We start from the raw sequence: 16612 nt of genomic DNA on the forward strand, positions 1-16612 counted from the left end.
TCCAAATAAAAGTACTAAGTAAAGGCTTTTCCTGTCGAAGAAACCTTCTGAGAAATGTGCCAACACTAGGAACTCATATTTATCATGTGGGCGATTTTTCATTAATCAATTTTGCACTTTTATCAGAAACACCTTCCAAAATGTTCAATAACAAGTCAACCCCCAAAATATAGCTGTTATTTTGAGGAACCAACTGTCGACTTTTCAAATGCCTGACATATGACCTGTGGCTAGGACAAACCATATCCTGTGTATATTTTTCACAATTATTGTTAGATTTGTGATGAGGCCTGTACTTCAAAAGCACAGCCGTCCTCAGGTGTCCTGCGGGGACAAATTCTGGAACCTTTAAAAATTTCTTTTGGAGGAGGCCGTTGAGAAATGGAGATGTTTTAGCATGAGTGAAATAGACCAGACTTAGCCAATCCTCTCTCGTGAAATAATCTTCACCAGCCATACACGCCTGCTCCCTTGGGTCATATCTGGTACTTTATTTTACTAAACGTACAAATATAAATGCACATAGAAACGCACCTACACACTTGGGTTATTGAGCTTTCGTCTCCAAACATATTAGATCAGGATTGATAGAAAAAAATAAAACAACATTATCCAGTTAAGGGTATTTTGGGTGTGTGTGACCCAAATCTTTGTACACTTATTTTGAGAGTATAAACAGAGAAAAACTACCAACAGAATGAGGCCACTGGATAAAAAAGACAATGGAAGATGTAATACAACTGCATAACTGCATTTACAAAAGACCAACGTGACTGTTGAAAACTGTCATATTTCCTTCTGATATATTTGTCTCTGAAAACAATGCACAAAAGACTGCATTAAAGTTTGCAATGGAACATTTATATATGTAAACTCATATTTGAGTGTACACCTCATTTACATGAGGATGTACTTGATTGTATTTAGAAGTTTATCTATTTCAAAAAATATTTTTTTTGTTTTTAGCAGCATTGCTACCGGCCATTCACGGCTGTTTCCTTTGAGGCTAAGCAGGGGTGGTCTGGTCTATCCTTGGATGGGAGACCAGTTGGGGCTGGTAGAGGTGTTGCTAGAGGTGTTGGAGGCCGAGTAGGGGGTACTCATCCCTCTGGCCCATGTAATATCCCCAATGCCCCAGGACGGAGACAGACACTCTGTCCTGCAAGAAAACACCGTCCTTCGGATGAGACGTTAAACCAAGGTCCTGACTCCCTGTGGTCACTTAAGATCCCATGACACTCATCGCAAGGGTAGGGGTGATGACTCCGGTGTCCTGGCCAGATTCCCGCCCTTGTCCCCACCCTGACCCTACAAACATGACCCAGTCTCTAATGAGTCTGTATCCTTCCTCACCTCTCCGCTGTGATAGCCAATGGGTGGTGAGTAGTCCGGTGTATACTGGCTGCTGTGCTTAACCCAGGTGGGGGCTACACCCTGGTAGTGGCTACGCTATCACCAGACACACATACACACTCACTATGTTATGTGCTTTGGGTGTCTTGAAAGGCATTATTTTAACCCCAGATAAGGCCATTCCCAGCACTGTTCTGTTGCCATGTCGGAAAAGGAAAGGTACTGCAACAATGGGTCTGTTTTTTTGAAACAAGGCCTCTCAGAGGAAGATGCAGTCATATTTTAGGAAGAAATACCGTCACATTCATGACACATTAAACAAACTATACCCTTAATTTAAAGTCGATCTGGCTCAATAAACGACAGACACCCTTAAATGTCTACACAACTGACATAAACATCCCATTTTATCACCCTTCAACTCTTTTTCAAAAGGGCCTAACTGATCTTTTGCCAATTACCGTTGGGCTACAGATGTGGCGCGTCTAAGCAGACATAATACTAACAGGAAGACCAAGAGTGAAAAGGCAAAAAAAAAGACGAAGAAATTAGCTGGCAACGTCAGCAAGCCAACAACTTTTTCCTGTCTGGCATGGCCTCAGGTCGTTTGAACTGCCTCGTTGAATTCGAGCCAGATGCTGCTAAGGAGATTGATGCCGGATCACATGACGGCTACTCTGGCCTGCTAAACTCACACCACTTTTCATATAGGCGACGAGTCATCGCGTGTTTGATGTGGAAAGAGTCCTACGTGAAGAAGACGAGATAACACAGATTCTCTGGTAATACGTATTGTTTAATGCAGAAGTTGCAGACAGGACTCTTTTCATTTTTTTCTGTGATTTACAGATTCCCCCCAAAGCTTTAAAACTCTGAGATTAAGCGGTGTGGTCCGTCAGAACAAGAGGGATTAATACTGTAACATACATTTATACTGCAAACAATGGAAGCAAGATAAGTGAAAAATAATTTAATTAAACAATAAATTCTAAAGCATAAATTCTGATATTAGCATGGGGGAAATCTATCATTTCCAAAACTAAGAGTAAAACTAACAATATGTCACTCACAACCAAGCCAATGCTGAACCAACATGGCATGCGATACATTATTTTAAAGAAAACCATTTTAAATGTACGATATACAAAATAGAATGAGAACAGGGTGGGTCTACATAGTCCAGAGGTCTGTCATTGTGAGGTTGACATTATCCAGATATCAGACTTAAAACACATTTCGGTGAACCTAGCTTCAGTCAAGATCAATGTGTTTCACAGGTTTAGGTCCTCCATGCTGCGATCACACACTGAACAAAGGGTTAACCCTGAATCCCGAACCTTAATTTGCGCCCACTGGTAAAAGAGTTAGATAAAGGCAGTGGGCATATAAAGGAGCAGTGCCTGGAAGGCCTTTTACTAGCTACAGATCGCTCAGAGAACCTCCATTTGTAGGTTGGCAGTTTATATAGCAAGATAGCATGTGTTTGAAAGGACAAGGCCGTGTGATGCTGAATCGCTTCCTTGGCTTTGTTCAAAGGGAAATGAAAACAAGTCACACAGCCATCCTGTCGCTTTGGTCCACAGTGACAGGACTTCTTCCTAATAATTTCAGATTTGGCATGAAAACATGGGAACAGATGTGTAAGTAAAGTAGCTTATGTGCTTCTGGGTCAAAAGTAACTCATCCACTATCTTCCACAAGTCTTCCACAAGACCACGACTGGTCTATTTATCAGCACGCTAAATACAAAATCGACTTTGAATGACTTTGGAAAAAATAAGGGCATTCAGTAAATAAACAAGTAGGCAACATATGGCAGTGTCTTGTTCTAAAAATGCATAAAAGTAATTACATGATGTCGTACAAGCAAACCTTTTGAGAAACTGCATGAGAACTGTACGAAAAAAGATATACAAGACAATTTCACAAATCCAATTATATATCACTTGATTTTCCTGCGGACATGCAATTAATCATCCATCTAAAACTCTAGAGCCCAAACCAGGGGCTATTTTCTATTATGATTATCTTGAGTTAAGCTGCTCCAAAGTGGGGTTTTCTGGGAGGTAATGATGCGTGTAAATACCCATTCACACTGACTCATGGCGGCGATGCTAAGTCAATGTGTATGAATCCAATCTCTTTATTTCTTACCCTCCATACATCCAAAAGGGAATTCTTTCCAGCCTAGCCCAGTCCCAACGCAAACATAAAGCAGGCGTTTATTTACTGCTATCGTTAAAAAGTTAAAATATCGTGTGTCACATTAGGTATATGTTGAAGTAAGGACAGAAACATAGCAGCTATTGTTGTTGTTTGAGCTAACTGGGAGAGGCCTTCAGCACGGCCTTGACTGTCACACTTACAGTACAGGCAGCCTGGGCTGGATATATTGGCTTGTATTTCTTAAATTGAGCTCGAAAAGCTATATTGTGTTCAGGCATCGCTCCACTTAAACCAATTTAGATTTCAGTCATTATTTTTTATTAGCTCTAAGGCATCATGGTTCAAATTGATATAGAAAAATGGGGGCGGGATGTAAGTAGAATCAAATGTGGAAGGGTAAAATATTTTTCAAGGTTTTGTTCCGTTTGACCAGTTTAATAAGTCTGGTTATTAAATGTAATAAATGGCATGAATATCCCTTTCATGCCAGAGAGAGAGAGAGAGAGAGAGAGAGAGAGAGAGAGAAGGAGAGAGAGAGAGTGTGACCCCAGCCACCTGTAAAGTTGAGGTCTGTTACGGCTCAATGAGGTGTGACTTTAACTCCCCACACCACACCCTACAGTGGGGGCCCTACACACCTCTGTGTGTGCGTGTAGGGCCTACACACACACCTACACACACACAGACACACTCACACACGCTGACACATAATTGGCCTGAAAGTGGATAGCAATAACCTCTTGTCCTTCGGAGTGTGTGTGTTTGTTTTAGTATGTGTGTGAGGCTGTGTGTGAGTGTGTGCGTGTGTATGTATCTGTGTGAGAGAGAGGCCGCCACAACGCATGCACAACGGCTCCAGCAGGTAAGTGTGTTTTAAAGTGCGAAGCCAAATCAGCTTCTGGCTCTACTTACAAGCCGCTGTGTTTGTTGCCGTGACAACGAGCCATTGTTCCCCCTACTTTTCCACGGACGTCGGAGCCCAATTAACCCCCAATCACACGCCTGGGTAGTCGTATATAGAGAGACCAGAGTTCAGAACAGGACTAGTAAAGACTGAACCTAGAGTACATTAACACATGTGATGGCACACATAAATGGAGGTGGAACATTTTACAAAGTACACACAGACACACACAGACACACACATATACATGCATACAGTATATTCATACACACGCACAACACATGGATGCTTGCTAGATGCGTTGGGAAATGTGTTTCTGTTTCAACGTCCTCCCAGGTCTGGTCGCAGGTTTCCTGATTGCATGCAGTTGATGTAATAATAAACAGAGCAGCTATTGGTCAGAGACTAGTACGGTATACATTTGATCCAGCTGGACTTTGTCTCACAAACCCCATACCCCCAGTGCCGTCAACAGTATGAGCAGTGAGAATAGGTTGGAGAATATCACTATATTACATAAAGGAGTGTCATTGTTCTGATTTTATTTAGGAGTCATAGTGAAAGAGATTGTAGTCATGCCCTACACACGCAAACACACACACCTGAACACAAATGTTGCATGTGTGTGTGTTCGCGTTTGTATGCTTAAATATATACATGGATATAAAGATAAGAAAACAATAACTGATAACACCGAGAGTGACAATATGTTAAATATGAATCATAAAAGAGATGCCAGAACTCAGTTTGAAAAGAACACATTTTAATCTTGTTAAATAACATGTACACAGCATGCATGGATGGCAAGAGATAGTTAAATAAAACATAAATACATGTGATCACATTTTAACTATCCACTCCCCGGCATGAAGATCCACAGCCGGTTAACATTACAGCACAACCACAGTTCACCCATGTGAGTGGTAGTGTTTAGATCCTATTCACCAAAACACCCGCAATCATTTCTAATACCTTGTTGCGATACATAGATTGAATACATTTATTGCTTCCCCCCTGCGATATACACAATGGTACTATGCCCATATTGATAAGGGTTCCCCGATTTGCATCCATAGATCAGCTCTCGACACTATGAAATTATTATTTCTGGAATTTACACTTTTTTCTAAATTGTATTTATTCACTGTAATGTTGTTTCTAAGTAATTAAAATCTCAAAGGAACAAGTCTTGTACAAGTTTAATGTGCCCACACAACCCAACCCAACACTTTTCTCATCAGACAGTATAAAATAATACATTTTTAGAATTGCTTTACAAACCATGTTGATTATCTTAACGTTTGATTTTGATTGTTTTCCTTAAATGACTTGACCTGATACACACTTTATTGAACCGTCTAAAGCAATATCAGTGCATGTCCATCCAGATGCTTTAGAGACAGGTGTTTATCCAAGTACAATACATTTTGGCAGAGCCATGTTAATAAAAAATTATGTTTATTTAACAAATGTGCATAACAGGGATAACAAGACAGAGTGACCAAATGCCACCCAGTATTATGGAGTCGATTCCCCGCTATTAAACACTGTCCAAATCCAGACTGTATTCCCCATTGTTTCACACGTCCAAACCCACCCTCCTACACACTGAGGTGGGGATCCACGGCAGGCCTCAGGCCGTGTTGTTCTGCAAACAGCTCACCAAACAACAAGACTCAAGTACGAAACCCAGGTTTCGCATTGAAATGTTTTCTTTTATATAATAGAGTAATGTTAAATGTGACATGTGGTTACAATCATACAACAAATCAACAAACAATCTTGGACACGCGTCAGGATTGCGCGTGATTCAAGAGGACGTGGCTGACATTGAAGAGTTGACAAGCCTCACAACCACATTCACCTTCTTTACACTGTGTGGCTTTTCTCTGAACTACGTGTGTGACATGTTTTCTTTACCTTTGTCAGGACGCCAGGGGTGATCACACGGTGATAGTCAGTTCATCTCATTATCGTGTTGTTAAATATACCATCATTTCAGCATGTGATCTCTGTTATCCTTGCCTAACACCCAAAACGTGTTTGATACGTCTACCCCATGTCTGTGGTGATTAGGGAAAACTATTTTGCCGTTAGGTCATCTGGAGATGAGGTAAGCACAACTTTGCTTCCTTCTCTCTCTCTCTAAGTCTTTGCTTTTTTCCTTTCTCACAACTGTCCCGAGCACTTTCTCAGTCCTTCTGAACGGACCAAAGCAAAATATTTTCGGAGATAACGATTAAGGTTGGACTCCAACAATAACGTTCTCTATCAGTGTGGTTTGAAAATAAACGGACATCGACTGAACTATGCAATTACATAGGCTGTCATTGTAATAAGATTGAAAAAAAGGCACATTTCAAAGTAATTACTTCATCCTATTAGATCCATGGAGTGTGTGTTTTGACTCAGTTTGGGCCGTGCTCGGGTCATACGGTTCTTCGTAAAAATCTACAAAGATCGGATTTTGTTTTCATACTATTTTTGGATGTTCTCATATCCTCCTCTTCCCATATTCTCCCATCCTCCTCCTCTTTCTTCCCTCAGACTCCCCTTCTAGGAAAAGATTCACATGCCACCATGGCTGCAGAGAGGTGAATGAGGGGTCACCATGGTAACCTCTGCTTCCTGGCTGGCGTTAAACAAAGGGTATCCAAAAATAGGCATTGCCTCATCCATTTAAAGACATGATTGTTTTTGTGGAACAAAGAGACTGAGAGAGAATGAAATTAAATAAACACTCAGATCTCATGATCATTTGATCTAAATGGACGATTGATTGACAGTGTGTCAGAAAGTGTCAGTCCACGTTTGCTAATGCAGATTTCTCTTTAACTTTTCACCTCACAGGTTTCTATGAGATCCACCCTGATCCCTTTCCTTTCTGGTGAATCCAATCCAAGTTGCTACTCCATCGCTGGTCTTTCCTGAACATCCATCCCTGTGGCTCCCTTCACTGTTTCTCTATTGTTCTATCAACTCATGTTTGACCTTGCATAACAATGTTTATATCTTTTCCCAATTGTAGGTTGATAGTTCAACAGCTTCTCCTCTAATTACTTTCTCCCATACTTGCCAAGACACTCCCTGGCTCCTTGTTGATACCAAACAAGGAAAATAAAACTGCAGGGAAAGCCCCACCCTGGTGAATGGCAGACTATTGCAAGTTCTGTTAGTGATTGAGTCTAGCCAATCGAAAAAAACAAAGACAGACATCACCTGGCCCTAATCTGAGCCCATTATATGCTACAATTACATTTGCATGGTCCTTGTGGTTTCCTTGGTGATGTTTGGTCAGTCTCTCTATTTCAGTGTAATGGTAAACCTCGCTCAATTCTCTCCCACATTTCTTAACTCCCTGTGAGGCTAAGAAAAGCATTTCCTTCTCAGTGCCAGGGTGACATAGGAGTTCAAGACACAGAGGATGTAAAAGCTGATCCTGTATATGAACTATGAACCCTTTAAAATGAGGCAGTTTTAACAGTACTCAGAACAAGTGGGGCATGACAGTTGACCTCCTCCATTGTTTCGTCTGATGCCAGTGGAAAAGTACAATACACAGAAGGATTGTGGGAAATGTTGTACAGTAGATGATAATGAAAAGCAGTGTGAGGTAAGGTTGCCGTGAACATTGACCCTAGGTCAATGTATGTCATTTTGCGATTGGTTAAATGGATTTTTCATCATAGCAAATACAGACTCATAAGAAATGCACAAGCAAAACACAAGCAAAAGCCGTTTAGGATCAGTCATGCAAAATCCATGTTTCTTTGATTGCTGCTATTAAGTGTTTATAACCTTAAAAATGGACAGCTTATCATGTTTCCCATTTCACTTTACCAAATAAGAATAGGGGGTTTGAAAGTATTTCTTGCCTTTCTGTTAAATATAATACATGTTAAAATGTATTAAAAGGGACTGCTTCCCTCAGTGAAACTGCAGTACAAGGAGAATCAGGGTAAAGGTAATCCCCTGGTCAGTGTTTTAAGTCCAAACCCGGAGCAACGGACAAACGGAACGCTTCTAATCTGTTGAACCATCAACAGTGGTCTCAGTGCAAGCGGCGCTCTAAGTCAAGCGTGCCGGCGGATTATGGAGGCTTATGTTATGGCGCTTGGCGTTAGTTATGTTATACTAAATGTCTTGCTGGGAAAAACGCCTTCTCCACCACTGTGCCTTTAAAGGGTGCATGGGAAGATATTATTGTATATATATACAGAGGTGATAGGGATCGCGAAGGTTGGAAAATCTGTTTAAAAAACGGTAATTCCATTGTCAGAAATGCGGTAGTAGAAAATGTGCCATGCGGAGAAAGCATGTTCAATGTAAATATGTCAAAAGTTATAGTCTATAGCCACACAATATTATTATTAAAACAACACAATGATCATCAATCAAAAGTTCATCCGGTTTTAAACAATTACGTGTACAATATGAAGAGCCGTAGTTCTCAAGCATGCACAGTGTTTTCTTATTCCTCTTTTTCAGTGGATGAAACGGAAAACGTTGTCCTCTTGGCTGACAGTGGTATTGGTAATTGCAGTGGAAAAATGAAAAGGCTGGTCCTTTTTCATTTCCATTTCCATCCTCTCCTGTGTGTGGAAACATCATTGGAGCGGGGGGGAGCGGAGCAGAACTTAATTACCAATCGTTGCAGTGGTTATCCTTGTAAGGTAAAGAGGAAGGTGCAAGATGGAAGGCTAAGAGTCCATTATCATCATCATCATCATCTCCATCAACTACAAGACTAGACTATCAACAACAATATCTAACAGTACAGTTTTTGAAAAAAAAAAAAACAGCAGCTTCTCTTTCTGCTGTCCTTGCATGTAGATCCAGAAAAGCAGAAAACCCCAAATGAACGATAACAATAAAACCAAGCTATGTGTACACATGCTATTTTCTATGCACGAGAGCCTGTTCCAGAGGGAGCCGTGTTTGGTGGACATCCTCCAGCCCACAGACAGGCCCAGTGGTCAGTCTTCAACGATTACATGTCACATTCCTGTCCCACCCCTCTCTTCCAATATCCAAGTGCTCAACGTTTCAAAGGACGAGGGAGCCAACAAATCCTCCTTATCCCATCCATCCTCCTCGATCCTAACCACCCTCCCCCTTCAGTCGTTCATCCCCCTCCCACTTTGCTCTGTCTCCCCCCCCCCCCACTCCCACCCTTTCCGGGGTGCGGACCGTCCCGCCCGCTCACTCGTCCCGTGCGTGTCGCCTCAGGTCCCGCGGCGTGCGGTTGCGCTCGCCGGAGCTCTTGCTGCGGGCCTTGCGGGCGCTGTCCTGCGCCTGCCGGTACTTCTCCACCATGTTCTTGTGCTTCCTGCGCAGCTTGTCGTGGCACCACATCCTCTCGCAGTACTCCTCCACGTGGGGCAGGTTGCTGGGACCGATCAGCTGCATGATGTCCTTGAACCAGGAGCGCGATTGGCCCATGGTCAGGCTCGGCGTGCCTCCTCCTCCTCCTCCTCTGTTGCCGTAGGAACCGCCGCCGCCGGAGACGCAGGGCGGCCAGCCTCTGTATCCCCCGCCGCCGCCGGACCGGTCCTTGTTGGACTCCAGAGTGTGGGTGGAGGGGTCCTCCCGGGCCAGCAGTTCGCCCACCGCCTCCCCCTGCAGGACCTGCAGGGTGAGGCGAGCCAGGGTCTGCGTGAAGCCGTGCTCCCGGGAGCGGCACACGTACACGCCCTGGTCCTGCCGGAAGACGCGGCGGAACAGCAGGCCCTGCTCGGTGGCCAGGACCCGGTCGTCCAGCTTCACCTGGGGGGACGAGGGGACGGGGGGACGGGGGGGAATGGTGGGGGACAGGGGGGGGATTGGTGGGTGAGGGGGTGAGTGGTAGGGGGGGGATGAGGAGGGAAGGAGTGGTCAATGGTGAATAGTCAGTGGAGATTGGCGATTGTCTTGTCGCCATGGCAATGCAGAAACTGTAAACCAGCGAGGCTTTCTAGTCACCCATTCATAGACATGCACGCACACAAACACACACACGCACACACACACTTAAGGGCTGATTATGGTTCCACGTTCACACAACGCAATGACCACCTAGACGCTTCGAAGCAGTCGTGAACATTTTTGGTGCTGCGTCGGGTTTTCGTGAGCGGACCAATCACAGCCCTTGCGGCTGCGTCGCCTCAACGGAAGGATGGCAAGGACGTAAGGGGTCCGTAACCCCCTCGTGTTGCGTGAACGTGGGACCATAATCAGCCCTTTAGATGCGAAAGGTGACCTAAGGCATTTGTGGGTGAACTCGGTGAGTATTTATTATAAATGTAGGAGACACTTCAGGTAATTTCAATTGCAGGTTGGCTGAGAACAAACTTGAACATTTCCAGGTTTAAAGCAATCCTAGAAACTTTCCTCAGGGATTGCACTCCCATGCCCCATTCAATTTCCGGTAGCTCACATGGCTTTTATTTGCGTTATACCGCTCCCAGCATTTTACTACCTTATCGACACACCAAAGCCTTCAAGATTGGGGAAAAAAACTAATGAAAAGGAGGCTGGCTGAACCTGGCCAGATGAGGGTGATTTGTATGAGAGCCTGTGGTTCTCTGACTGCTGAAGGAACTGGCATGAGAGCAGAGGGATGCAGAGAGGGAAGACCGGGCCAAGGTTCACTATTTTCACTTTAATCAGCTTGGCTAATGGCTGTATTTAACCACGCATTTTTGTCTCTCTCTTTTTGTCTCTCTCGCTTTTTGACTCTCTGACTTTTTGACTCTCCTGCTTTTGGCTTTTATTTCTTATTCCTTAGCTCTTCCTTGCAAACCTTAATATTCTTATTGAGTATTTACCGGTTTTACTGAGATAGGTTACTATCTCTCTATCTCTCTCTAAAGCCACAACTGTGCCCCCCCCCCCTCTCTCTCTCTCTCTCTTTCTCTCTCTCTCTCTGAGATGCTGCGGGGCTACTTCAGCGGGGCGGATGTACTGGATGAAGGGGATCCGTTTCCAAAGCTCGGTCTGTCGGTGGACCAGACCGGACTGGTGAAACCCATGACCCTTTCCAAGTCCACGAGGGATCTACAGTTACTTTCTGGGAAAAGAATATATAAATACTGTGTGGTGGCTACGCACAAACACAAACTGAGCAATAGGAGGGACACGAAGAACCAGGTAGAGGGGGAGGCAGGCCTTGGTCTGGCAGAGATGTTTGGGGTCCTGGTGAAGGCCAGAGTCAGGGTGGTCTTCAGGTACCACTCACTAATGGGCACAATGGAGGAGTTCAGGGACTTATGGTGCTTCACCTCAGCAGTGTGCTCTGTGTAGGGGGGAAGCTCTTTTTTAACTCTGTGTTTTAATGAGTGTGTTTATTTATAAATGTATGTCATATTGCTGTCTCATTTAAAGATAGTGTAAAATGGTAAATTATTGTAGAAGATTTTTTTTCAAAAATCTCTCTCTCTCTCTCTCTCTCTCTCTCTCTCTCTCTCTCTCTCTCTCTCTCTCTCTCTCTCTCTCTTTAAATTCAGTCCCTCCCTCCCTCGCCCCTCTCACGCACTCCAACCCTGTGCCAATCCAAACAGGGCCGCCTCTGACAGTTGGACTGGCAGTTGAGTGTTTATCTGGGAGAGAACCGGAGAAGGGTGGTAATGCCTTAATACTTACATGGCTCAACAGGAGGCTGGGGGGGGCACTTTGGTTGGCTTAAAGCAACAGCCCCGGCGCATTGAAAATGACAGAGGGAGACACGATAACTAAGGGTGGAATGTTTAAGTAGTTCTTTGAAATGTCAAAAATGGCCGTGCCGCCATACTTCAATAAAATGTAATGAGTGTGCAGAAATGGTCCGCGTGTGTGCCATCAGTGGAGTGTGTGTGTGTGTGTGTGTGTGTGTGTGTGTGTGTGTGTGTGTGTGTGTTTCAAGGCCTGGCTGGGATGTTTAGCCTTGTGGTCAGAAGACAAGGGAAGACTTAATTTGAAGGGAAACCTGCTTTCCATTTGGAGATATAGCGGCCTATAGTAGTTACTGTGTATGTTAACCCTTGGCGTGTTTGAAAAGCCCCTTCATTACTATAGGGGCTTTCATTGAAGTGTCCTTCAACAGCTAACTCTAGACGCACACACACACACACACACACACACACACACACACACACACACACACACATATGATGCACACAAGTACACACACACACACACACACACACACACAAATACAGATGTACACACACACACACACACACACACACACACACACACACACACACACACATACCTCTTCCTGCCGGTCGTCCTTCTCGGTGAGCCAGGTGACGCTGGCCTGGGGAGAGCGAGGCATACACTCCAGGAAGGTGCTGTTGTTCTCCGTCCCGTAGACCACCCTCTGCTCCATCCCGTTCAGTTCCTCTCCTGGGAGGGGAGACACACACACGAACACACACACACACACACACACACACACACACACACGCACGTACGCACACACAAACGATGATCACAACACGAACAAGCACGGGATATATCCTGTGTTATATATTATATATAATGGGTGGATTCGACACATCCAGAGAAACACCTTCCTTAAGGACTTAGGGCGGTGTCAAAGGTCACACGAGGGCCTTCCGTGACCCCTCCGTGCCGAGCACCTGTTTACTCTGTCCGTCTGTCTTTCTCCATCTGCTTTTTGGGTCTGGGTTTTATCAGTTTTTTCTTGCCTCTGCTCCCAGATTCTTTCGTCCTTCTTTCCCCTTCTCTCAGGTCATTTCCCATGACATACCCATCCCTGTATTGCGATCTCTCTGCTTGTTTTCCCCTTCCCTATTTATTTTCTTACTGCTTCTTTTAACCTGTTCATTACCCTCTCCTTCTCCCCTCTGCTTTCTGCTCTGCTCATTATGGAAGTAATAAATATCTGAGTCTATCGAGCAATGTATTGTTTTAGCCGTTCTAGTGATCCCTCTGTGTGTGTGCGTGTGTGTGTGTGTGTGTGTGTGTGTGTCTCTCTCTCTCTCTCTCTCCCTCTCTCTCTCTCTCTGTCTGTCTGTCTGTCTGTCTGTCTCTCTCTCTCTCTCTCTCTCACCCCATCACTAGGTCACTCTCCCTCCAAGCCCCTATTCTCCACCCTCACCTGCCATCTATCACCAACATGTCTCCTTGTCTTGGTTGTTAGGGTTCAGTGAAAACCCTCCATAAATACAAGCCAAATTCCACCGCTTTACCGCTTTGACAGGATGAAATATATCTCTAGGGTGGGAGGTTGATTGTGTTTGTGACTGTGTGTGTGTTTGTGTGCGTGTGTGTGTGTATCTTTGTGTGTGTCTGTGTAGAGCTGTCACTTTGTGTGTTGTGTGTGAAGGAATGTCAGCTCTTATTGTTATCTGTGTAGCATGATTGTGTATCCGGGAATGAATTGGTAAATAATAGGTGCGCTGTTTGTGTGTGTGTGTGTGTGTGTGTGTGTGTGTGTGTGCATGGCGTGTGTGTCGTGCATGTGTGTTTGTGAAACAGAGGGGGGGTGAGTGAATATGCTTGCAAGAGAGAGAGAGAGAGAGAGAGAGGGAGTGATTTACCCTCTGGCCAAGTTCATCTTGTGTTTTTGTTCAGTTATTCAGTGATTCTGTGGTTTGTGTATAAAACTTACATAGCGGGATCAAAGACAATCCTACAGCCCTCCTAAACGGTGACTGGGTAGCTCAGATTGATGCAAGTTTCCCCAGTGACGCAGACAAACTGATACACAAACAAGCATGAACATATACAACCCATGATATATCATCACACACACATGCATGCACCTGGAGCTCTTCAGCATCTAACACCATCCAAACACACATACACACACACACTCAAACACACACATACTGTATATTAAATGCCTCATCCAAACACAGTGTGGCTTTGGAGTGAGGAGAATGTACACAGTTTTGTGATAGAGGACTGGGCCTGGATGGCCTCCATTATCTCTAAATAGTTGTTTACAAACAGCACCGTCCTTATGCTGGTCACCGTTTACCCAACACACTGAATATCATCCCGCTTTAGAGACGGGTAGGGCTTATCTTCTCTACGCACCAACATAATATACACACAGATATAAACGCACCCTCACACACATACACACACACACAGACGCACGCACGCAGACGTGTGCACACATACACACACACACACACACACACACACACACACACATAGGACTGTGTGCACACACACAAACACACACACCCCTGAAACACACTTGTGCACACACACAACCACGCACACACACACACACACACACACACACACACACACACACTGACCCACACACCCACACAACCCAACTGGAGAATGCATACAAACACACACACACACACACACACACGCTCACACACACACACACACACACTCACCACTGAGGTTCTGGTCCACACACTGCAGCACGGGGTTGCCGTAGCGCACATCCTGCCGACGGAAGCGCCGCTTGCCGCTGGACAGGAAGCGCGTGCAGGAGACCCCGTCCCAGGCGCAGTAGGGGTCCCGGGCCAGGCAGCACTCGGCGCAGGCCTTCCCGTAGGTCTCACAGCGGTGCAGCTTCACCTGGGCCACGCCCAGCGGAGAGCCCACGTACAGCGCTTGCTGCGAGGGGGGGGGGGGCGGGGAGGAGAGACTGTTTACCACTGTTTACCAGGGTATAGCTCCGACCACAGCGGCCGATAGAAATGTCATGTTATGGTGTTTTTTTGTTGGGTGGGGTTTTGGTTGGGTGGGGTTTGGAGATAGTAGGGACAGGGATGAATGTTGTTTTCGGAGCAGGTAGGGGGATAGGATTCCTCAAGGAGGCCTACAGGTGGACTGTTGGACAACTCACCCTTTTGGCCGATATTTCCATGGAGGTGACCGGAGTTGGGACCTAAGATGATCAAGATGAGGATTCAAAATAAATGAGACTCTTCAAGACAAAACACTGATATCGATGAATTCAGAACACGTTTTGAAATCGTAAAAGAGGTATCAGGATTAAGATCCGCTTTTAAACACTGCTTTGTGGAACGTGATCATCAGTAGTAGAAGAACAGAATATGAGAACAACTAGGAAAAACATTTCACCTAACCGATCATGATCTACAACAAGATCGACTGAGGAGGACAGAGAAGTCGAAGGAGGAGGAGAGAAACAGAAGGGAGGGTTTCCAGGTGAGGACCCGGACTACCTTGAAGACCTGGAGCTCCTCCAGGGTGACCTCCTCGCTCTCCAGGCTGTTTCCGTTGCGCAGGGAGATGACCTTCAGCACCGTGCCGGTGTCTGGACCACACACACACACACACACACAGGAAGACAACACACAATGAGGTCAGAGGTCAAGGGGAACTTTGAACTCACGCTGGAGTAACAGCTGTTTTACCCGATTGCTACACATTCAAATACACACACACACACACACACACACACACACACACACACACATAAACGCTATTGATATAGATGAAAGTCCAACTGGAAACAATCTCCATAAATGATCAAAGCACAATAACAAAATTGTCTGAGTCAAACATAAAAACATACACACACAATAAATCTGTAAAGAAATGAAAATTTTTTCCAATAACTTAGGAACCCACAGCGCCAAGAAAACAAATTACAACACAAATATGTGCACAAAACACACACGCACACACACACAGACACACACACACACACACACCGACCTGTGCCGATGAACATGACGTCGTACTGGCCGTCCTCGGCCTCCACGCGGTCCACTACGATCTGCGTCAGCTTGTAGGGCGTGTTGGCCCGGACCAGCGCGGGCCGGCGCTGGGCGGGGAACACGGGGCGCCACATCAGGGGGTGGCCCCGGGTGAACTGGAGCACGGCGTCCGGGAAGTCCTTGGTGCTGCTGAACTCCCTGCCCGGCTGGTTGGTGATCTTACTGGGACACTGAGGAGGGGGGAGGAGGAGGGAGGGTGGAGGAGGTTAGGGGACGGATGGAGGGGGAGGGGGGAGGAGGAGGAGGAGGTGGAGGAGGAGGAGGTGGAGGAGGAGAGGAGGAAGAGGTTGAGGAGACGATGGAGGTGGAGGAGGAGGAGAGGAGGTGATGGAGGGGGAGAGGAGGAGGAGGAGGAGGAGGAGGAGAGGAGGTGGAGGAGGAGAGGAGGAAGAGGTTAAGGAGACGGAGGGGGTGAGGGACGGATGGAGGTGGTGGAGGGGAGGGTGGTGGAGGAGGAGAGGAGGTGGAGGAAGAGAAGAGGAAG

The 16612-nt window shown here is 45.5% G+C and overlaps 1 protein-coding gene across 1 annotated transcript; it reads right to left on the minus strand.

Annotated features, from left to right (window-relative positions):
- Positions 1 to 9614: 9614 nt before the first annotated feature.
- Positions 9615 to 16298, minus strand: LOC311370895 (semaphorin-3G-like; the record flags this gene model as incomplete). The annotated part of the gene is made up of 6 exons (XM_084489188.1): positions 9615 to 10189; positions 12654 to 12787; positions 14770 to 14995; positions 15228 to 15269; positions 15571 to 15662; positions 16067 to 16298. Coding segments are annotated over 6 exons (1290 nt in total), but the record flags the coding sequence as incomplete, so codon positions are not given.
- Positions 16299 to 16612: the final 314 nt, after the last annotated feature.

This window comes from Micromesistius poutassou (genome assembly GCF_964030765.1).
Source record: "Micromesistius poutassou genome assembly, contig: SCAFFOLD_3351, whole genome shotgun sequence".
In the NCBI taxonomy this organism is placed as follows: Eukaryota; Metazoa; Chordata; class Actinopteri; order Gadiformes; family Gadidae; genus Micromesistius; species Micromesistius poutassou.